The sequence below is a fragment of the Bemisia tabaci genome, chromosome 9 (assembly GCF_918797505.1).
Source record: "Bemisia tabaci chromosome 9, PGI_BMITA_v3".
Taxonomy (NCBI): Eukaryota; Metazoa; Arthropoda; class Insecta; order Hemiptera; family Aleyrodidae; genus Bemisia; species Bemisia tabaci.
The window spans coordinates 23,882,874-23,905,715 of NC_092801.1; the positions used below are offsets into that span (position 1 = coordinate 23,882,874).

The 22,842-nt window shown below is 44.7% G+C and overlaps 1 protein-coding gene across 1 annotated transcript; it reads right to left on the bottom strand.

Moving 5' to 3' along the window:
* Positions 1-35: 35 nt before the first annotated feature.
* On the bottom strand, positions 36-21,606 carry Bacc (nuclear regulator Bacchus). Its single transcript, XM_019054647.2, has 3 exons — positions 20,816-21,606; positions 4,015-4,159; positions 36-1,491 (listed from the first exon to the last, which is right to left on the bottom strand). The coding sequence occupies exons 1-3, from the start codon at positions 20,921-20,923 to the stop codon at positions 1,436-1,438; spliced, it is 309 nt and encodes a 102-aa protein (XP_018910192.1). The 5' UTR covers positions 20,924-21,606; the 3' UTR covers positions 36-1,435.
* Between the last annotated feature and the right edge of the window lie 1,236 nt (positions 21,607-22,842).

Sequence of the window (22,842 nt, forward strand, 5' to 3'; positions counted from 1 at the left end):
TGAACAGGGATGTATAGAGTAAAAAAAGATAAGAATTGAAGTGGAAAAAAAATGCATTGGTTTTATTAATTATTAATTAATAGGTTGGCAATTCTGCCAAATGATATCACTTATTGGAACATTATCGAGAGTTACCATCTGCTTTTTTTATTTTTTCAGAAAAAACGAAAAGAGATTGCATTTCTTTGAAATCTGGCTTGAAGTGTTGACAAGAGTATTGATTTAAAAATAGACAAAATAAATAACTACACAACTAAAAATACAAAAAGAAAAAAAAAACTGCAACTGATTAATGCTTTCAAAGCAAATTGTCACATTGTAAAATAAAACGATTGTGGAGCCGGAACAAAACAAAAAAGGGGACAAGACCAAATCATATACTCAAAGATGATTATAAGAAAGAACCTGATTTTATACTTCCGCATTCACATTCACTTAAAAAAAGAAAAAAGAAAAAATATGTCTAAAATCAGGATTGAAAGATCAACGCTCATTCGGATTACAACAAAAGATTGATTATTGCCAATAATTTGAATTTAATTACACTGAATCATGAGGGAACGCAAGATTATCTTCGAGATTTGACGGAAGAAAATCATGAGAGGAAAACAAAAACCTGGCGGAGGACATTCTGACATAAAATAGGAAAAATTACAGATTTAAAATATAAGTAAACAGCTCAACATTTGTACATGTAACCCTAAATACATCAAACACAAATTTAATTTTAAAAAAGGGGAGGAGAAGGAGGGACAGTATAAAGTAGAGGGAACTTAAAAACTACGCTATTTTACACACTTTCGAATGACGTAAAAAAAGAGAAAAGGACAATCGTAAACTAGATCCAGAGATGAGGGGAGTAAACTGATTTTAGGAGAGAACAAAGCAATGGTCTCGAGCGGTTCTCTACCGGCAAAAACTTGGAGTCAACCAAACCAACGACGTCACTTATTTTAATATAATACAACGATTTTCAGATTCCCGGTAGATCCCCACTGGACAGGACGACGGTTGGTGCGCCACGTCCTGCCAAGGACACTATAATTGCGAATTCCACTGCAGATGGAGACCGCTAACTGAAGAGTAGCAACCGCACAACCTGAGTCACCGAAGGAACAAATCGTTGATCCACCGCGACGGAATAGGCAACCACGGCGTTGAAGACATCGCTTTGTTTTGGTCAGAAGGAGTGGACAGGACTGGAGTTTTCCTTGGGTCAATAAATTAAAAATTAAAATGAAATCTTAAGTCCCTATTTGAATTTTTTGTTGAGAACCACAGTTTTAAAATAAACTTTTTAAACAGAAAGGGATGCCTGAGTTGAAGCCGACCCAGCACCAGCAGCTGGGAAGGCCTTGCTTGCTGGGGCTAGGTCGACGGCCAGGCATGGCAATTATTTATACATTTTTTAGTCCGTTGCACTTAAATCACTCCATTATGCATCGTCTTCTTCATCATCTACTCCATCTGCGTCTTCCTCATCTTCTTCTTCTGCAAATAACGAGCAAAAAGAAAATATTAGTATAAAATAGGATCAAGTGACTACAAAAGAATTGCTCTTCCATCAGAATGAAGATAATTGACTACGATACCACTGTTAAGTGAGTTCTGGCCTATAGCTGCATCTATTCAAGACTTAAATAGTCTGCACATGGTCTAGAATGTAGTTTTCACAATTGATACCGTGGGTACTTAGCAAGAAATAAAAGTAAGTTGAGGCACTAATGCATACATCCTGGAGGTTCATCATGCGTATCTCCAAATTTCAAACTGTCTTTTACCCTGAGTTGTCCCTGAATCTTGATTACCCTTATTAGTAGACTAGGGGGCTACGCCCCCTGGCCGCTACGCGGCCCAACCCCCTGAAGGCGCTCCGCGCCATCAATGGGCCGCTTCGCGGCCCTATTTTTACCCTCCTATCAGTGTTAGTTTTATTTTTCCCCTAAACAATTACGATATGAGGTATCCTTTAATTTTAAACTTTACTTAAAATTACTTTAAAATTTAAAGGACGCGTTTTGGAATGACTGCTTGATGAAATATTGCAGTAAAACAATGAACAATGATAGACAGGTAATAATTAAGATATCATGAGTCGGGGATCGAACCTACACCGAGTTCCAAGAGGACGCATTCGACGTCTTAGACAACTCGGTCACCGCACGACTGAGAAATCAGGTGCGAATCTTGTGTAGATAAGTGTAGAGCTGATGCGCAGGCTACACAACTACTGCGCAACCTCCTCGACCACTGCGCATCCTCCCGCGCATAGCGGTAGCAGTACCGGAGCATTCTATAAACTCACTCACTTTTATAACGTGATTTTAAAAAAACCTCGGTCCTTTTTCCAAAATCTGATTAGAGCGGGCTCATCTAGGGCCTATTACCTGTCGATTTACGCAAAAATCATGGAAATCGGCCCGGTAGAACGCTCAAACGAACTATGACAAAAAGTATAAATTTACATTGTTTAAATGGGAGAATTCGCAACTTTACCACGTAATATAAAAAAACCTGGGCCATATTTTGAAAATCTGAAAAGAGTTGGCTTATCTAGAGACAATTGCCCGTCGATAGCCGCAAAAATCATGAAAATCGGCCCGGTAGAACGCTGGAACTAAGCGTTACCAGTTTCGCAAAATTAGGAGGTCTTGGAGCTTATAGTATAGACAAGGAAATAAAAATTCAGTATGTATCAGAACCAATCAGAGAGCTCGAATTACTGACTGCCACTCCGATAAACATCTCTAGCAGTCTTATTTTTCAGCAACAGCAATGGACAATTTCCCTCTAGTGTTTTGGAAACTATCCCTTAGAAGCATGTGCCCTTAGTTTCCCTGAACTTACTCCACAGACAGGGTTGCCACAAAATTCGGGAAATTAAATTCCCTGACATTTCCTGGACACATTTAGAAAATTCCCTGAACAATTGAACAAATGCCAGATTGTTGAAAATACAGTAGTTAGAAATATTTTTCAGGCAAAATTTGTTGTTCCAAACGACAGAACTCGCTCGAGGAAGCAATTAAAGATGACTTGAAGATTTTTCCCAGACATTCTGGTCATTTTCCCTGACATCCTCGTCATTTTCCCTGACATTTCCGGCATTCCATGACTGTGACAACCCTGCACAGAGGGCAAGAACATTCATGCAAGAGATAATATTCTCGTAGATCTGAGAGAACATTTCTTATGCAAGAAATTTCCAAGTTTTCAACAAAAAAGCGAGCGACAAAATGATCAGTAGGCAACTACAGGAAAAAAACGAGAATTCCCTCTAATCCAAAAAAACAACAACCGTACACCGTACAGAGCTATGAAACATTACTCTCAGCGATGGAAGGATGCGAGAGAAGAATGATGCTTCATCCCCTCTTGAGGGGGAAACAGTTTGCAGAAATCACTGTTTTCACTAATCAGTAAAAGTAAGTAACGTCAATAGCACCATGAAGCGATAATAAATCTTGCAACTGGGGCATTGCATATTTCTCAATGGTCAAGCTCTTACATAGTAGCAAGACGTTAGATAAAGAATGAGCTAGTTCTATCAATTAAGAAAATGATAGATCACGCCTTATCTTATTACAGAGATTGGAACTGACCTTCACAACAGACAAAGTGCCCATCAGTAGGGCATGACAATAATTTACTTCACTCTGAACACGCTCCGGGTTGACTATCACAAGTTTCCCTTCCCCCAAAGGATGAGTTAATAGAAGCCATAAGAAACTAGTAATATTTTTAAATTCCGTCCATCATTAAGATATACCCAATTTCTCGCTCTGAACCAATTCCCTCCTTGATAAGGGATGAATAAAGGCACCACAAAACATGCTATCTTGTAGAAGATGATACAGCTAAAAAATTAAAAAAAAAAAAGTTATTTCCTCTCCAGGCTGACACCCCTACTATGTGTTACACCTTCCCAATCTTGACAATAGAAAAATTCTGTTCGCTTCTCAATCTCATGATTTATGAAAATGTCTTTCGTTATTCGACAATAATGAGACCCACCTTCGGCGTCATCTAGGTCGTCTTCGCCTTCCGCGATTTCATCTTCCTCATCTTCTTCTTCGCCTTCAACATCTTCCTCACCCTCTAGTTCTTCCTCTTCTCCATTTTCTTCCTTTTTCTGTTTTTTGACGTCTTCTGTTTTTTCCTGTAACAAAATAAAAAAAGAATCTTATTAGTAAATTGCTGACCAAACTTCACATATAAACCTCAGATGCAAACGAAATAAATAGTTGAAAAAGAATGATCACTCAGCTAAAAGCGAGTAAAACTAAGCTTTAGGTCATTTTGACCTGCATCAAAATACTCTTAGTATAAAGGGACCAGTGTTCGAAACTCACAGGTGCCAACGCGCCAAATGCTAAAAAATGAAGGCTCTACGCCAACATGGCCCCTAAAATGCCCCTTAAAAGCCTGAATTTTCATATTAGGTGATTGTTCGAAATTTTCAGCACTACAAGTGAAAGCTTTTTCTATTCTTCACGATTTAATCCTTAGTGCTTTTGCCTTTACCCAAGTTACAGCTACTTACTACTTGTGTTACGAAAACATCTTTCGTCTAACTTTTCACTAAATGCGCGCGATAATAAATAGACAAAATGTCAATTCGGTCCCTAAAAAATCGCCAATGGCGCCTAAAAATCGGACTTGATGCGCCACATGGCTCCTGAAACTCAAAGGTGAGTTTCGAACACTGAAAGGGACTCTACGTAACCCATACGGAAGGGAGCTATAGCTATTTAAGGAAGGACTAAGAATACAGCCCGACATCCAAGAGGCAAGATGGAATCCAGCCCTTCACGAGGCTAGGGCAGGTTCCCTCAGCTTCCCGGGGCCTTCCGTTTGGGCGGGAGAGCGCTGGGGCCCACTCGGCAACACACCAACTCTAAGGGCCCTCCGTTGCTGGGGCCCACTCGGCAACTCCCAGAGCCTTCCGTTTGGGCGGGAGAGCGCTGAGGTCCACTCGGCAACGCAGCGACTCGAGGGGCCCTCCCGTTGCCGGGGCCCACTCGGCAACGTGGCCGCTCCAGGGGCCCTCCATTGATGGCTCGGATGGCGGGGCCGACTTTTACGCGCGGCGGCGGCCTCCGTCGGTAACGTGAGTAACAACGCCGGCCGGCTTCACCCCCACCACCACCACCGCCCAGTTCGGGTTCAGGACTCCGATCCCCATCTGCCCCCTCGGCAACCGCCGCCGCCGCCGGGGCGAGGGGGGGAGGGGGCCCGGCCCCGGAGAGTTCTCGGGCATTCCCTCCGCGTGGGCTACCCGGCGAATTCCTCCTCGGCCGGAAAAGGAATTTTTCGTAGCGACCTCGAGGCGAATGGACGAGTAGCCCGGGTTTTCGCGCCAAAAATCCACCGCCAGCAGCGCCTCGCGGCCGGCCGATTCGAGGCGAGTGGATTGGCGGCCTGGAGATCATTTCATTAAAATTTCTTGATTGTTCCGATAGTTGCTTACTGTCCGACAATAAGTTAATAATATAGAACAGGGTTGCCAAGGAATTAAGGAGCATGAAATGCCCTGACGATCTCCCTCATTTTCCTGTCACATTTCGGTAAAATTCCCTGACAATTGAAGATATGAGGCCTTACATGTAACTAGCGGAAAGCCCGTGACTGAAGTCACGGGTCTAGATGCTTCACCAAAAATTTAGTTACGGGGAGCATTAGGCCGATATTGTTTCGGGGATGATGCCACTATTCGACCACATGGGAGCTTATTTTGCCCGAGTGAGCGTGCCATTTCACGACGATACCGCTATTCGACCACGCGGAAGCTCCTGTTGCCTTCACTAAAATTGAATGGCTGATGTGAAAAATTACATTTTCGAAACACGCTTAAAAAACTGTTTTGTTCACACAAAAATTTATTAAGTTTGGCTCTGGCATAATGTACAGATCTCGAAGATCACATCTCAAGTATTTACTCAAAATTTTCTCGATGCCAAAACAGTTTTTTAATATGTTTCGAAAAGGTCATTTATCACATCCGCCATTGTTACATTTAATTCCTCATATGCTACACGGTTGAAGTGACATAATTTGAAAAAGTTTTCACGCAAAATCTTATGTTAGAGCCGTCAAACCCATTCTTCGAAGCAAACATAGGTGACTTCACAATTTTTCCCCGACACTGTGGTCATTTTTCCTGACATTTCCAGGCCTTCCCCGACTTTTACGAATTCTCTCACATTTTCTGACCACGACAACCCTATCAAAACCGTTGAAAGGGTTGCCCAGCTCTCGGTGACTAAAAAATGTGGGTCCCCACATTTTTTTTCGTTTTCAAATTCCCGACTTCTTTTTACTTTTCCATAATTGCCGAATTCACGGATTGAACTGGATTTTACGCCTTCAGGAAGTCTACTAAAACAGGCTGGTCAAAATCAGTACTTTCACAGTACTTCTCATTCTCAGTACATTCCCAAAAAAGTCAGTACTCCCTGAACAGAAAAATGCAGTACTTCGTCAGTACTTCCGATTGACGAAATTCGAAAAATTTTAATTTCTCGCTCAAATGCGCTGACACAATTCCGACCCTTCTCGCGGGATCTCCGCACTTTTTCAGTATTTCCGGACCGCCCTTAAGGATTGAGTACTAGCACCAGAAATTTCAGACTTGGCGACACCCTGGCCTTTCAATTACGTTGACTTCTGGACGCTTTCTGCAAAATTCAACTGGATCACTCGATAACGATTCCGATCGACCCACAGAGCAGACTAGCGGGAAAAACCACCACGCGGCAGGGGGGTTGGAAACCGAGAGGGTGGCTGTATCTGGCCGGGCGCGCGGTTATTCGCACGGGTTTTCCTCGAAGCACTTCAACCACTTCCGCCAACGCGAACGCGGAAAACTCAGACGAGCCCGCGATCGAGATACGCCAACTTCCGAGGGATACTAGGAACCCTCCAGTGTTCGCCAAACCACAGAAACTCCTACACCGAAAGTGGACCGGTGACGAAACGCTTTGCGATGCATCGATTGATCCGCCTTTTAAACCTATGGAGAAGGATCGATGAACAGGGTGTTCGCGACGACCATCTTGGTGATCGATTCTTTACCGTAGCTTCACGCGGGAAAATATCGATAATCGACCACTCACGCTTCGCCTTGGAACCGGGCCTTCCGATACGTTGAAGCCAACTTCGCCTCGGAACCGGGCCTTCCGATACGTTGAAGCCAACTTCGCCTCGGAACCGGGCCTTCCGATACGTTGAAGCCAACTTCGCCTCGGAACCGGGCCTTACGATACGTTGAAGCCAACTTAATAGATACTTCACTTCCGGGTAACGGCGAGAAAACAATTCGTGAGTTGCAGTGGCGTGTCGAGGTGTGCGATGGATCGACTGACCTACCGTTAGAACCAAGGGAAAGGGATCGATTATCGGGGTGCTTGCCAGTGGCGTGGCGTGAATTACGATAAATCGATTGTTTGCTATTTAAACCTATGGAAAAGGATCAATCACAAATCTGTGACCAGCGCAACTGACCCATTTCCTTGTCCATGACCGATTTTCCTGATGACATCAAATTTCCTGACACTTTTCAGTGTACACCCTGAAACTTACGGGTTTTACGAGTCAATCCGAAAGATTCTTCAAGGGTTTCCCTTGCGAATTTCCTCTCAGAGCCTAGCGAGGCTCTTAAAAATGCCCTGAATTTCACCTGGCGTTCGTCAGACAAGAAGCTGGTGGACCACCATCTTCCCTTCCGACAACGGGAAAGAACAGAGGACGGCAACACGGGAGCTCATCGGGAGGACCGCGGGAACTCCAACCGGCAGCGCGCTTCGTTCTCTCTTCGCTCGGAGGACGCCAACCGCGAGCGCTTCCACCGACCAACCGAAAGGCCTAGATACACACGGCGATTAATCGCCGCGATTGCAATCGCGGCGTTTAAACGCAGGTGTATTCGGTCAATCGCCGCGACGGGCGAGTGAAATTCTCGGAATTTCTCCAATCGCCGCGATTGAATCCAAAGTAGGATGCAATCCTACTTTTTGGGCGAGTAGATGCATTTGTTGAGTCCTGTTTATTCTTGATGGATGCGAAATCCACCAGTACATGTGGTCTACATGTGTTTTTGTTTACGTTCTTCTGTCTTCGAGGTGCTCGTCAATTAGTTTTATAGTATGTTTATTTTTACATTTGATGCGAAAATCGTTAAAATTGCAGCAGAAGTGTGTCCGTTCATTAGCCACTTATTATTCAAGAGAGGCACCAGAACTTCAGAAATAGGAAACATTATTCAGTTGAAAATCTTCATCTTCATTCAATTAAAAAAAGGCACTACTCTTTTGGGCACAGTACTTACGACTATCCTGTTATCAACATGATCAACTAGATAAGATACTGATCATTTTAAGGTTATAATAACATTAACAATTAGCGCTGATCGCGGCGATTAATCGCTAGGTGTATACGTGATCGCACTGATGGCCTCTGTTGATTGTATTGCGTTGAGCGATGCGACCCGAACCAACCCAATCGCGGCGATTAATCGCCGTGTGTATCTAGGCCTGAACCGAGGCACCGAGCATCGAAAACGAGGAAAACTGGACGCGGCCGCGTTGCCGCGAAGGAAAACAGCGCCGGGGCACTACGGGAATAGAACCAGACTCCCTCGCGCTTTGATCTTCGACGGTAACCGACCGGTCGAATTAAACGTCCGTTTAGTTAATCGTATCGTACGCGAATAAGAAAACACGCTCCACGTCGCCGCAATATGCCGTTGAGGCTTCTCAGATCAAGAGATGCGATTTAGGATTTATCTGCGTTCTTCAGTTCGTTCCACAATAGGAATCTTGAAAAATGTCCCACTGGACAACTAATTTACGGTCGACGATGCGGAAAAAGTTGGTAGACAAACTATCAGACAATTGTTCCTCACTTTCTCGGCATTTGTACCTTGACAATTAAAGGTGCGCGCTTCTTCCGTACCTTTCAAATGGCAACGGTAAAATTAAATCGAAATTTTCCTGGTTTCCATGATTCTCCAACGTTTCGCAAAATACGGGGCTACGAGTATTTCACAAGATCTCCTTAAATTTTGCGGCCCTTAAAATGCCCACGAAGCTTACCGGCTGACCGGTCTTGTCGGTGAACATAAGGCTTCGAGAATATCACTGACTTTACTTCACAGACTTGGGCTATAAAGATATTTATTATCAGACTTTAAAAAAAAAAACCCTCGAATATCTGAGGATGTCCCTAAAGTTCCTGTCCGAAAACGTCGTATTCCCCAAACTTGGATATTGAAAAACTTGTTTCTCAACAGTCACTGGGGGAAAAAAAAAACAAAAAAACCACATTGGATCGAGAGTCCAGGCTCTAGAAAACATGGACAAAAACAACCCTTCATTCTCAGATTCTTGCTTTAATCAAAAAGAAATCCGCTCAAATTAAGAGACTTGTTCTTGATTTAAGCAAAAATCTGATTGAATCAAGAGTATTTTTTCTAGTCGATGTTTTCTAGAGTCTGGACTCTAGGTCCAATGTGTTTTTTTTTTTTTTTTTTTTTCAGTGTTTATAGAGACTGCAATCGACGGGTAAACGATCCGGGGCTTTTCGCCCGATCCACCCCGCATCCCTTCGAAGCCTCCGAAAACCCCAGATTGCGTCACTAACCTTAAAAAATCCATAACCCCGCGCGGCGCGATTTTCCCGCGGCATCGACGAGCCGGCGGCAGGGACGCGCGCGGGGCGGAGGACGCGCACCGGCACCCTTCATCCCTCCGGTTCCGGGGAAGCCGGGAACCCCGGGCCGGCCGGCGCGGCCTCGCTGCGGAGCCCGCCTCGCGAGGCTACGATGCCGGTACCGGGGCTAGGTCGAAGACCCGATCGCGCGCCGAGCCGTGGAGAGCGACGCTAGCCTCGCGGCCGTGTCTCCGTCCAGAGACGCGGCGCATGTGCAACCGTCCTCCGTCTCTCTCGCACCCACGACCAAGCGCTAGCACCATCGCTCTCGCACCACAGCCATTACCGAAGCGTTAGCTCCATCTCCCTCGCACCGACGCCCAGGCGCTAACGCCATCCCGGTCGAGCTAGCGCCGTCTCTCTCGCACGCGTACCCCAGCGCTGGCGTCTTCTCCGTCGCCGCGCTTCCATGCAGTCTTTCTCTCTCGCACGCGTACCCCAGCGCTAGCGTCTTCTCCCTCGCCGCGCTTCCATGCAGTCTTTCTCTCTCGCACGCGTACCCCAGCGCTAGCGTCTTCTCCCTCGCTGCGCTTCCACGTAGTCTTTCTCTCTCGCACGCGAACCCCAGCGCTGGCGTCTTCTCCCTCGCCGCGCTTCCATGCGGTCTGTCTCTCTCGCGCTCGGACCCAAGCGCTGGTGCCCTCTCTCTCCCGCCCGTTGCCCAACGCCATCACCCTCCTCCGCACACTTGTCATCCCAGCTGCAGCGGTCTTTCGCCCCTCGTCGCCCCGCCAAGCGCCGTCCTTCCCGCTCATGGCGTCTCTCTCTCACCCTTTTGGCGTCCGTTGCGGCTTTCGCCGCCCCTCGTCGTAGCGAAACACCGCACAGTGGATCGAGTCAGTAGGAAAAGCCATACGTGAAATTTCTAACTACAACTGCAAATTTTCATGTTCATCACGTCACATTTAAAACAGGATTAGCATGGCAGTTAGAGGATGAAATTCCCTGACATATTTGTGTTGAATTCTCTGGCAGTTGAAGATTTGCCGGAGAGTTAAAACACACATAATCTGAAATAATTTTCATACAAAATTTGTTGTTCAAAACGTCAAACCTGATCTACAGGGGAAATAAGGGTGACTTTACAATTTTCCCCTGACTTTTTCATCATTTTCCCTGACATTTTCCGGTATTCTCTGACTGTGATAACCCTGTTAAAACTTGAAGGAGTACTTCCTGAAGAAAATTTCAAGATGGTACCAATGGAAACCACTGGCAGAACTTCCAAGTCTTGGGCAAACGGAGTTGGGAGCATTTGAGTTATCCAAATTTTGTCCCAACTCCTGTCGACTCGATCCACTGTGCGTCGTGGCAAAACGCCGGCCGGCGCGTTGTCCTCGCTCCTCGGCCCTCTCTCTTTCTCCCACTCGCTGGTCGTCGGATCTCCTTGTCCCACTCGCAGGACCCCGATCCGTGCATCTCCGTCCAGGTGAACCGGGGGCTCTCCCGCGCTAGCGAGGCGCGACTCCGAGGGCCGGCCGCCGAGAGCACGTGTTGAGGAGGCCGATTCCTGGGCCTCGCTCCTCGTCCGACGGCCGGGAAACTCAAGATCCTACCGTATCGGCTTCCCACGATCGGCGGAAAAGTTCCTACGGAGAATCGACGATCGACGCTGACTCGACGCGCGATAAGCAATCTCGGCGTCGGATGATACCCGGTTTCGAGAACGACGCTGGAGACTGACCGGGATTCAGCAGCGTGACTGGTGGCGAGGCGTGAACGATTGTCGATGTCGTCGTTTGAAACTATGGCGAGGAATCGATTGATAAGGCGGCGAATACCCTGTTTATCGATCCTTTTCCGGAGGTTGAATGGCAGATCGATCGATACATCGCAGAACACGCTACGCCACTCACTGGAAAAAAAACACATTGGATCTAGAGTCCGGACTCATAAAAACAATGAAAAGAAAGTATACTCTTGATTCAATCAGATTTAAGCTTAGATCAAGAACCAAGCCTCTTAATTTGAGCGGATTTCCTTTTGATTAAAGCTTAAATCTGATTGAATCAAGAGTCCTTTTTCTTGTCAATGTTTTCAAGAGTCTGGACTCCAAATCCAATGTGTGTTTTTTTTCCAGTGCTGGATGACTGATCTTGACTTCAAATGTGAATAACTGACATTGGCTAAATACGTGGTTGCTACGGAACTAAGAAAAATAAATTCCCTGATATTTTCCTGAAAACTGAACAAATGTCAGATTGTTAAAAAGACACAGTTCGGGCAAAATTCGTTGTTGAAGAGCAAGAAACCCAGTCTAGAAAGCAAATCAAGGTGACTTGAGGAATTGTCCTGACTTTTTCCATCTCTTAGTAAAATTCCATGACATTTCCCAGTTTTTCTGGTATTCCTTGCCTGTGGCAACCCTGCAAATATTATTAAGAGTTACTATTGGCGTTGAGGAACTACTATTTATGGTTAATCGAGAATTCGCACGCAAATTCTTGACTACTATATCTGAGAGTGCTTAAGGGGCTTATTTCAGGTGAATTAGTTTATAAGTTTATCGACATGAATTTCCCCGAATATTCAAGGAAAACGTCACCCTGTCCTGCGGGATCAAACTGGCGACAAGGACCACAGGGGCACCGCGCTATTGGTGCGACATCACGAAGCCAGCTCGAAAACGGATGCGCCCGGTTTTGGCGCCGGCGGCAAGCAGATGGTGCAGATAGACGCGAAAACACGCGGATGAGAGAATTGGCCCGGCGCGAATCTCCTCACACACGTGCCGAATCCATTGTTGCCAGATAGTGCGGATGATTCGACGATACCCCATTTATCTCGATATACAATATCAAGAATTTCCTGCACAACTTGACCTTAGACGAATCCGAGTGGGATCGAAGCTAGTATGTGGCGGGAGCACCTACACTAATAAAAATATTGTGTTTTTGTGTTAAAATCGGTTGATAAGGAAAGTGAAACACAAACCAACCCGATTTCGGTACAGCTTGCGGTGAATTTAGCGCAAATAACAATGGGGAGACTGCACAGTAGGAAAGAGTAACTAAAATCTTGTGTTATGTAGGAAGTAAAACATTAAGTAGTAAGAGCTATTGGCAGTTTTTCGTGTTAGGTTTTCCCTGCGTCAAATCGACCGAACTTCGTGTTGAAAATCTGTAACCTCGTAAAAAATTGAAAGGAACTATGGGAGGAAGCACGGCAGTACAGGTGGGTCAAAATATGGAGCTCTAAGGGCCCAAAAGGGCAGCCAACCTTTTAGCAAAAAGTGTCCCTGCCCATCTTCAGATTCCAATACCAAACCAAGATGGGCAAGAGCATTCATAAATCAGGGTTATTCCGCAAAAACGAGTATGTGTGCAAAAATGAAGTCAAATACGAGCTTCACCAACGACAGGTCGAACGATTGTAATATCGAACCCCTTAGGATAATTAGAACTCACAGGTTGGCTGCCCTTCCGGGCCCTAAAAGCTCCACGACCTAACCTTAAAACCACCGACATGTCCATGCTCCCTCCTTTCTGCCGTGATAGCAAAGAGAGCGCAGTAAGTGCACTTGAAAAAGAAAAAAACACATTGTATCTAGAGTCCACTCTTAAAAACATCGACAAGAAAAAGTTCTCTTGAATCAATCAGAATCTAGCTTAAATCAAGAACCGAGCCTCTTAATTTAAGCGGATTTCGTTTTGATTCAAGTAAAAATCCGATTGAAACAAACGTATTTTTTCTTGTCGATGTTTTCAAGAGTCTGGACTCTAGATCCAATGTGTTTTTTTCCAGTATGTATGCTGGGATGAACCCCGAGACGCATAATAGCATGTGCTAACCGTGGCTCATACAGAAATGCAGTAAGTGCATTTACAGAAATGCACTTACTGCTCTCTTCGCTATCACGGTTGATTCTCGATGATCAGCGATCCATCATCACATGAAGAGCGATGTGTGCGAACGGTCGGCGTATTGATTGAGACCTACTGGAGCGCGAGTGGGTCAATGGGATCACCGGCTAGAGCACCCGGAAAGGGGGGGGGGGGGGGGGGCAAATCGATCCGGTGCGAGCGCGCTGTGCCGACGAAAACGCAAGTTTCCGCCGAATCGAGGACCGAACTGCACTGCGCGGAAGCGCCACAGTAGGTCAGTTTCTCGTGCCGCCGTGCTAGGGAAAAACGCCGCATGAGCCAACAGGCGTTGCCAAATTTCCTTAGAAAGATCACCGATTTACAGGAGAATGGAGATGTTGCATGTGTGAGGAATTTGCGATTTGACGATTGATTCTTGTGTAAAAGTTTGCGAGAAACACGATAGTGCCACTGGTTTTCTCTGAAATCAACTCCCAAGCTCAAAAAAAGCTCTCAAGTTGAGGCCAAAATGGAGGGGATATCCCACGCTATCCTGCGAGTCCACCTCTCCATCAAGACGAACTCTCCATGCATAGATAGGGAGCAGATACTTGACAGGGCTGCCACCTTATTTGGGGATTCTAAAACTGAAAACACGGCATCACTGCTAATGCATTTGCTCCCTATCTTTGCATGAAGAGTTTGTCTTGATGTAGAGGTGGACTCTCAGGATAGCGTGGGATATCCCCTCCATTTTGGCCTCAACTTGAGAGCTTTTTTTGAGCTTGGGAGTTAATTTCAGAGCAAATCAGTGGCATTATCGTGTTTCTTGCGAACTTTTACTTAATAATCAATTGTCAAATCGCAAATTCCTCACACATGCAACATCTCCATTGAACCGATGCCTGATCGCTGTAAAGACATAGTTATCAGGCAAAATTTATCGTTCGGAACGTCACACTCATTCGAGAAAGCAAATAATGGGGTCCAACCGACTTTTCCCTGACATTTCCGTCATCTACCCTGAAATTTTCGTTTCTTCCCCCGAACTTTAGAAAATTCCCTGAAATTTCCCAGGATTCCCTGACCGTGGAACGATGATTCGGAAGAGCCCTCGAAACCTAACCTCAAGTTCCCGCCGCAATCACTGGGGGCGCACGCGACGGGACGCCGACCCGCGCTCGGATGACAATTGACGGAATTAATCATCGTCAAAGAGGAGGCGAGGCCGGGCGCGATGGCCATTATCAAGAAACTGGAGCGGAGGTTTCCGAGCGGAAGACGAGCGCCATCATTATTGACCAACACCGCCGCGCAGAGCAGCAATTAAAACGAGGAGCAAGTGACAAATGCACCTAGCGTTTGGCACGCGCCGTCCATTGATCAGGTAAGGTCACCGATCCCCTCAAAAATCGATTCGAATTTTCGTGCTTCTCACACTATTAAGGGGTTCGATCACCTCTGGTTTATAACTGAATGTGCAGGGTGTGTCCACTTCAACAGGCTGGCCAAAAATCAGTACATTCCTTGTTCATACAAAGCCTCCTCAGCAGAAAAATTCAGTTCTTTTTCTATTGAACGGAATTTGGAAGATTTTAAAAAATTGAATTTCTCGCTCAAATTGAGACTAATATTACAAAATTTCCGGACGGCTTGCGGAATTTCCGAACTTTTTCAGTACTTCCGGAACGGCCTTAAAAAATCGGTATTTCTAGACTTGTAGACACCCTGATCAGACAATATGAGAAACAAGAAAGAAGCGTTTTATCACCCCACACTGGGAAAAAAAAAAAAAACACACTGGATCTAGAGTCCAGACTCTTGAAAAAATTGACAAGAAAAAGAACTCATGATTCAGATTTAAGCTTAATCAAAAGGAAATCAGCTTAAATTAAGAGGCTTGGTTCTTGATTTAGGCTAGATTCTGATTGAATCAAGAGTATTTTTCTTGTCGATGTTCTTAAGAGTCTGGACCCTAGATCCAATGTGTTTATTTTTCCAGTGCTTTTTACCACCAAGCTTTGCTCAAATTCGGCCAAACGGCGGGGAAATTCGAAAATATTTAAGGGATACCAAGTAAATTACGTAACGCATATTTTCGGGAAAATCTGTTGATCCGAACGCCAAACCCATTGAATGAAGGTGACTTGACAATTTTTTCCAGACATTTTCGTCACTTTCTTTGACATATCCAGGTTTTCCCTGACTATGGCAACTCGGTAATTACGCTACCTTCAGTGGCAGAAATATGGCCACGTCTGACGGCTCATACGGCGTTTTACCCAAGAACGACAGTGCGGGTACTCGCCGATTACGCGCGGCGGGTGCTCGACAAGCGGCGTTCGCGCTGGCTCGCTCGCCCGGGATGGCGCTCTCACGTGTTGAATGGGACCACGTGCGAGGCCGCCGATCGATACCTGAGCGATGCGTCCGTCGCTAGCGCCGCCGCCGGCCGGTCACTGCTCCGCCGGCAACGACGGACGCCATCATCGCAACCTCGACGCGCGCCGTCTTCGGATTGCGTCACGCGACCAAGACGTGATTGACGTAACGCCGCGCCGCCACCACCGCGGGAAGCACGATGCGCGCCCTCTTCGGAGGCGGAGAGGACGAGGAAGAAAATGGGCGACGATCGAGTACTCTTCCGGGAAAACGGCGTGAGGAGCTTGCAACCCAATGCAGAACACGAATTGTCAGATGCCGATGCGTTGTCGAAGTTAACTGTTCGGGACAGTTTGGCAAGGGAATCGACGGATACCAAACGATCGGCGTTGTCGCACTCCGTCAGAATGGAGATGTTGCATGTGTGAGGAATTTGCGATTTGACTGTTGATTCTCATGTAAAAGTTCGCGAGAAACACGATGAAGCCACTGGTTTTCTCTGAGATCAACTCCCAAGCTCAAAAAAAGTTCTCAAGTTAAGGCCAAAATGGAGGGGGTATCCCACGCTATCCTGAGAGTCCACCTCTACATCAAAACAAACTCTCCATGCAAAGATAGGGAGGAAATACATTGACAGGGCTGCCACTTTATTTGGGGACTCTAAAACTGAAAACACGGCAACCCTGCTAATGAATTTGCTCCCTATCTTTGCATGGAGAGTTTGTCTTGACGTAGAGGTGGACTCTCAGGATAGCGTGGGATATCCCCTCCATTTCGGCCTCGACTTGAGAGCTTGTTTTGAACTTGGGAGTTGATTTCAGAGAAAAGCAGTGGCACCATCGTGTTTCTCGCGAACTTTTACATGAAAATATAAAGTCAAATCGCAAATTCCTCACACATGCAACATCTCCATCTCTTAGAATTAGGAAGAGGTTAATACACGAGTTCTTACGAGAATTCGTGATTTAACAAACGAAATTTGGCAACATCTCGGGGTGCTAACAAACTGCATTTGTTCTTGGCATAAACTGTAGGTAGGGTACCTACCGTAGGGATCGGCGGTAAGGTAAAGGCGACGCGGTAACGCACAGCGATAGCGCGAGGCGGCGTCTTTGGCGCCAAATTCGAAATCGCGATCAATACCCGGTGCCGCACCGTTTGTCATCGGTAGCGCCCCCTGCTCGAGTGGATGGGAAGGGGCGGGAGGGACCCACGAGATAAGCGCCCCGCGCGCGATAACCGGTATTCTGCCGCTGACGAGTTTTTCGGCGTTCCCCACTTCGACCCGCACCAGAGCTCCCGGGTTCGAAGGTGAAAGGGGGGGGGGGGGGGGGGGCGCTTAAAAATCCCGAATCCTCGTGAGAAGACCGTGACTTTTCCTTGAATGAAAAACGAAAGAGGGAAGGTTTATCGGAACGCCGAAATCCAAACTGAGAGCGGGTCGATTTTCGGCTGGAGAAATGTTTCCCACCAATTTCGGATATGTTTCTACTTCGTTGGCATGCGAAAGATAAGGATGCAATTCGAGTGATTCAGAGCATGGAGGGAGAGGAGACATCAGAACACAGAAATACAGCTGCAGGGGTCGATAGTATTCCCAATCCTGCAAGACGTGAGGCTAAACGCTGCCAAAATTTTGCAAGGCCCTAGGATTTAAGTTTCCTTTGAAATTTTGAGATTTTTAAAAGTAGGTGAGATACTTAAAGGTGTGATTCTTGGATTTTTGGTTAAAATTTTAAAAAGTAGGTAAAATAAAGGTGCGATTAAGGCACCATTAAGAAATTCCATAGCGACTGTTTAATAATTTTCTTCCCACCAGTCGACTGAAAACCTGACAACTCCTAAAAAAAAAAGGTTATCACTCATTGAAGGTAGAAGCTCTTTATTGCACGCACAATTTTGGAAAGCAGGGAACTATATCGACCCGTGCTGAGAAGTTTAAAAGCTTGTGAATAATTTATCATCAACTTCAGATATTTTCAGTTTTAATTTTCATGTAAAAAAGAAAAAAAAGGGGAAAAAAGGAAAAGAAAAACAAAGAGAGAGAAGAGATAATAATTAACAAAATTCCTCTTCATTGAGGACCTTTAACTTTCTAATCAAGCAAATTAATCAAAAAGAAGGATTAAATTTAATTGGATTGACTAACTAAGGTGCGAAGTGAATCATTCAGAAGAAAGGGGTTATCTCCCCAATAACTGATTAAATAGACAATAGTGGGCAATACTGGAACACATTACAGCTTTGAGAGAAACATCCGGACTCCAACAACATTAGCTGGACACCTAAATCTAATAGTAAACATCACTGACAATAAGTGGTCTTGAACAGAGAAGGGCAAAACCTAAGATTTGCAAACAGAAATGTAATTTCATGAGCTAAAGAGAACTCCTGCGAACCAATTTCACAATCAAACCTACTTTTAGCCAAGAGTTTCCTTGCTGGATTATTACATCACGTTGTTCTGACCTAAGAAAAACTACAACTTAAACCTAGTGCTTTCTTTAAAGAATTTTTTCAGATCAGGAGAAAAATTATGAAAGTGTGGGTCAACAAGTGTGTGCAGGATGTTCCATCCAAGTTTAATTTTGAAATTTCCTGCATTCGAGAAGTCTAAATACCGTGCTTTCTGACAGAGCTTAGTAGCTAAGACATGTGTCAGCAAGGATGGAGGCATGATTTCAAACTCAGAATAAGGAAGGAGAAACGAAAAACAAAACGCAAAAACTTAAGAACAGTCTGCTGGGTGATTGCCATGTTTCAACCAGATCTGAACTGATTCAAGTCATCGATTTGTAGTGTAACACAACATCCATCTTTTGTCTATTACTTAGAGTCAACTCATGGACTTGGAACATCACAAACCTGATCAAATTAAAACCTTATCATCTCTACAAGCAGTAATGGCAACCAACCAGCAAGGCCGGATTTCATGCAGGAGAGAAAAATTAAGAAAAATAAAAAATAAAATAGTATGAGAAAATAGGTCAGAAAACCTAATTCAAGTCTTAGCAGATTTTTAAACATATCAACTACTTTTACTAGCAGAGCATGGGTTCATTAGAAAATACAAATTTGTAAATAAATTTTTCAACGATCCAGAAATTCACCAGGGGCAGGGCTAACGAGTGAATGCTAGGTTGACATTGGTTGATTGATTTTTAAACATATCAACTACTTTTACTAGCAGAGCATGGGTTCATTAGAAAATACAAATTTGTAAATAAATTTTTCAACGATCCAGAAATTCACCAGGGGCAGGGCTAACGAGTGAATGCTAGATTGACATTGGTTGATTATGTTAATACTCCATTTCCTTAGAGTCTAATCCTTTATTTTAGTAAAATTGGGTTTAAATAAAGACAAGTTCATGAGAGGACAAACTTAATATTGTAAAGCTACGCTGAATCCAGTGTCATGAAAGTTTACAAGTAGGGTTCAGAATAAAATTAAGTGATAGTGGTCAAACTTAAGTCTCTAGTGCAAAATGCTACTATGGCATCAATCATGAGGCTGTTTCACTCATGGTTGGACAATTTGAGTTAGAAGTACCGTGAACTCGGGATCCAGGTACAATTAAGAACTTCTAGCGAAAAACCGATGACAATAATTTTCATCAAGTATGAAATAAACTTGATTTTAACCGTTCCTCCGATGAATGCCATGCTGCTCCATACTAACAGTATAGATCGGAATTGGAAGCCAAGCCCTCATCGACTCTCGAATAGAACCAATATCTATAAATAAAAGGGGAAAAAATTCCCAAGATGGGATAATAATTTGGAAAATGAAGGAATACTGTTGTTAAAAGAAGGTTAGTGCCAGGTAGAAATATTGATTAAGTACTTCACCACTGGCAGATATCAGCACTGAGACAGGAAAGAAGGGCATAACTTCCCTTGGAAGCCCATTGAGGGCTGAACTCAAGTAAAAAAAATTTTTTTGTGGCCAAGGCTGCTCAAGAATACTGCAGCTTTAGGGGTGAGCAATAAGAAAAAATACGGGCAGAACTGACAACAATGGAAGGAACTTTGGCAGAAACATCAGAGAAACTTCTTCACTTCGGGAGCGACTCAATGAAAACAAAATTCGGAGAGAGCCTAGATGAGCGGCTGGCTAGGTTCAAAGCGTGGCGAATAATTGATTTCCACGGACCTGTGACTAGAATGATCCCAAGACACAATTACAGCAGCCATTACTCTGGAGTCAGAGAGTGGCTATTCTTACGAATGTGCTGTAACAGAGCAGAAGTAGATGCGAGGCTACCAAGCTCTGAGGACTTTCATGTCATCTGCTTTTCGCAACTATTGCAACGATGTTTGAAACTGATGATGAAAAAGGACCCAAGTCCCACGGTGGAAGCAGAAAGCCTGGCCGTAACACAATCAGATGGACTGGAATGCAGTTTCGGAGGAAAGCAATCTTGCTCAGATTTGGGTTTCAGAAATAACACAGAAGAGCTCGATTGAGCGAGCAGTTAGATACAATCGCCAAATCTAACTCAACAGCCATGGACCCCAGGCCGCCAGGATAAAGAGAAAGATAGGGTTCAAGGGCAGCCATTGTGAAGCCTTCCAGCAAGATGATGGAATTCGCGCGGGAGACGAAAATTGATGGAAATTCGAGTGGAAACTAAGCTAGGAAGTAATGTGGATTACACAATTGTGTGCAATAGGCAATTACTGATGATTGCAATGGTAAATTACGACATGGGGATGAAAATAAACAACACGAGGAATAGCGTGTTCTATAGGCCTTAGGTCCCGGCACCCACATGGTTTAGCGGAAGTAAACATATTGACGAAAAATTGAGTGACAAGTAGAGAAATCGACAAAAAAGGCCTCAGAAAGACTGAAGATGATGAGAAAATATTCACTTAGAGCTAAGTAACTGGATGATAGAAGTAAACATGGTTACTCACGTCGGCCGGCCTTTTCGTTCCTTTGATTTCTGCTGTAATGTGATTTCCGTCCTTCTCTGTGACTTCCGAGACTTTATCTACGGCTACTTCTGAACTAACTTTAGACATTTTGCTAAATTTGTTTTAAATATAACTAAAATTAAAAATAAACAGCACTAAACACTGCAACAACTTTAACACTTCAAGCAAGCTCGCTTGGCTTCACAAACTGTTTTTCGTTCTTTGTTCAAATGAAGATGGCGCGGGCTTCGGCTTCGAGATCTGCCGGCGAGCTGGGGCCCCGTTCGGGCTTTTTTACTCTAAAATTAACCGTCAAAAAAATTTTAACGCACTTAAAGAGGTATGAAAAAAAATACAAAAATATAAAATGGAATAGTTTTAAAAAAATTAAATTTAAGAAAATTCCAGCCGGCAAAAGTCGAGGGGTTTGAGAGTTCAGAGAGTGAGTGGGGTCGAGAGTTCAAGACGCCAGCGCTGCGAGTGTCCAAAATCCGCAACGTGCGCAGCTGCCGGTCCGCGTGAAACTATGAATAAAGCTAATTAAATAAAGCGTAAATACGCGCTCCTTTATGAAAATTACCAACTTTAATCAAGCAGCAACAATTATAAACCGTACTTAACGGTATCCAACACTTATTTGAAACAGGATGACTTCGTTCAATTCAAACACGCTACGCTTGGCGCACAGAGATGCATCCACCAATCACGAATGACTCTAGTTTGCGCGGGCTGAGCACGAAAATTCAAATCGTGCGCGCCTGGGAAAAGTCTCCGTCAAACTGAACCGCTAATCCTGGGAGCGTGCAACTTTATACACACACGATTTGGACGTTCTCTCCCGCTTGTACTTCGACTTTATCGCGTCTGTCACGTGTGCAAGGCCCTAAACCTCGACTAGAAATCATAGGAAAATATGCAGCATGCTAAAAACAGACTTCCTTTGCATCTGTTAAAGCCGCCCTTGCTTCTTTTTCGCCCACGTGCATTTCGTGCAATAAACAATAAATACGTTTATATAAATATTTTAACTATTTTATTCGCAACAAGTAGGTTTGAAATGTCATCCTTTTAAGTTTTGTTATTTTTTAAACCAAACTGAACTTGCTAAAGAGTAGCAGCCTCTCTAAATAAACTTTAAACGCGTGTGATTTGGCTGGCCGCGTGTGAGTTATGTGAGCCTGTGGGAAAGAGCAAGTTGACGACCGTGCCTTTAAATAAATAGCGATCCTACATTGCCTGCATTGCCTTCAAAATGATAGTGACAGAGAAATATCTAGTTCAAAATTGAAGGAGTTGCGCGCTCCCCCCCCCCCTCCCCCCGGCCCCCTCTCACCCATACCCAACTCTCCCGCTCATAAAAGAGCAAGAACGCATCCAAGATATGGTCTTTCTGCCGCCCTTCCCATAAGCGTTTGCTGCCGGCTTTGCACAGCGCGCCGCGCCGGCCGGCCTGTGTCGAAATCGGCGTCGACTGGATGCGACGCTGTGATTGGCGTTTGTCCTGCGGGTTGCTTAGGTTTCAGGCGTTCACTGCCTTTTCACGGTATTCCCTTTCTCAGGCATTTCATGCACGCTTACATTGTCACGTTGCGTTCGGTCGTTAGTATTTTTACCCTCGCGTCTAGTAGAAATGATTGCCCAACTCTCTCCACTCATGGAACTTGAAAAATTTCCAAGGTTTACTTTTTTGGTTCGCACGGGGATTCGACATTTGGGGCTTATCTACAGTCGGAAATGTTATTTCAGCTGAATCTTAGAGTGGTTGGTCTTTGGGGACTTACTGCGGTGGCCCGTGACGAGAAGAAAAGAAAGGGAAAGAATTAGTCACAAAGAAAATAGGTGAGACAACAATAAAAAATTGTGAGGATGATATTCTTAATTGAGTGGATTCTCCTGTAACGTTTTATGCCCCGCCCCCTAAATAATCCCCACAGAGAGATTTAATATTCCACGGGACATTACAAATTGGAGTAGGAATTTCATAATAAAGTTTGAGGAATTTTTTCAAATAATTCTGCAGTGGACTC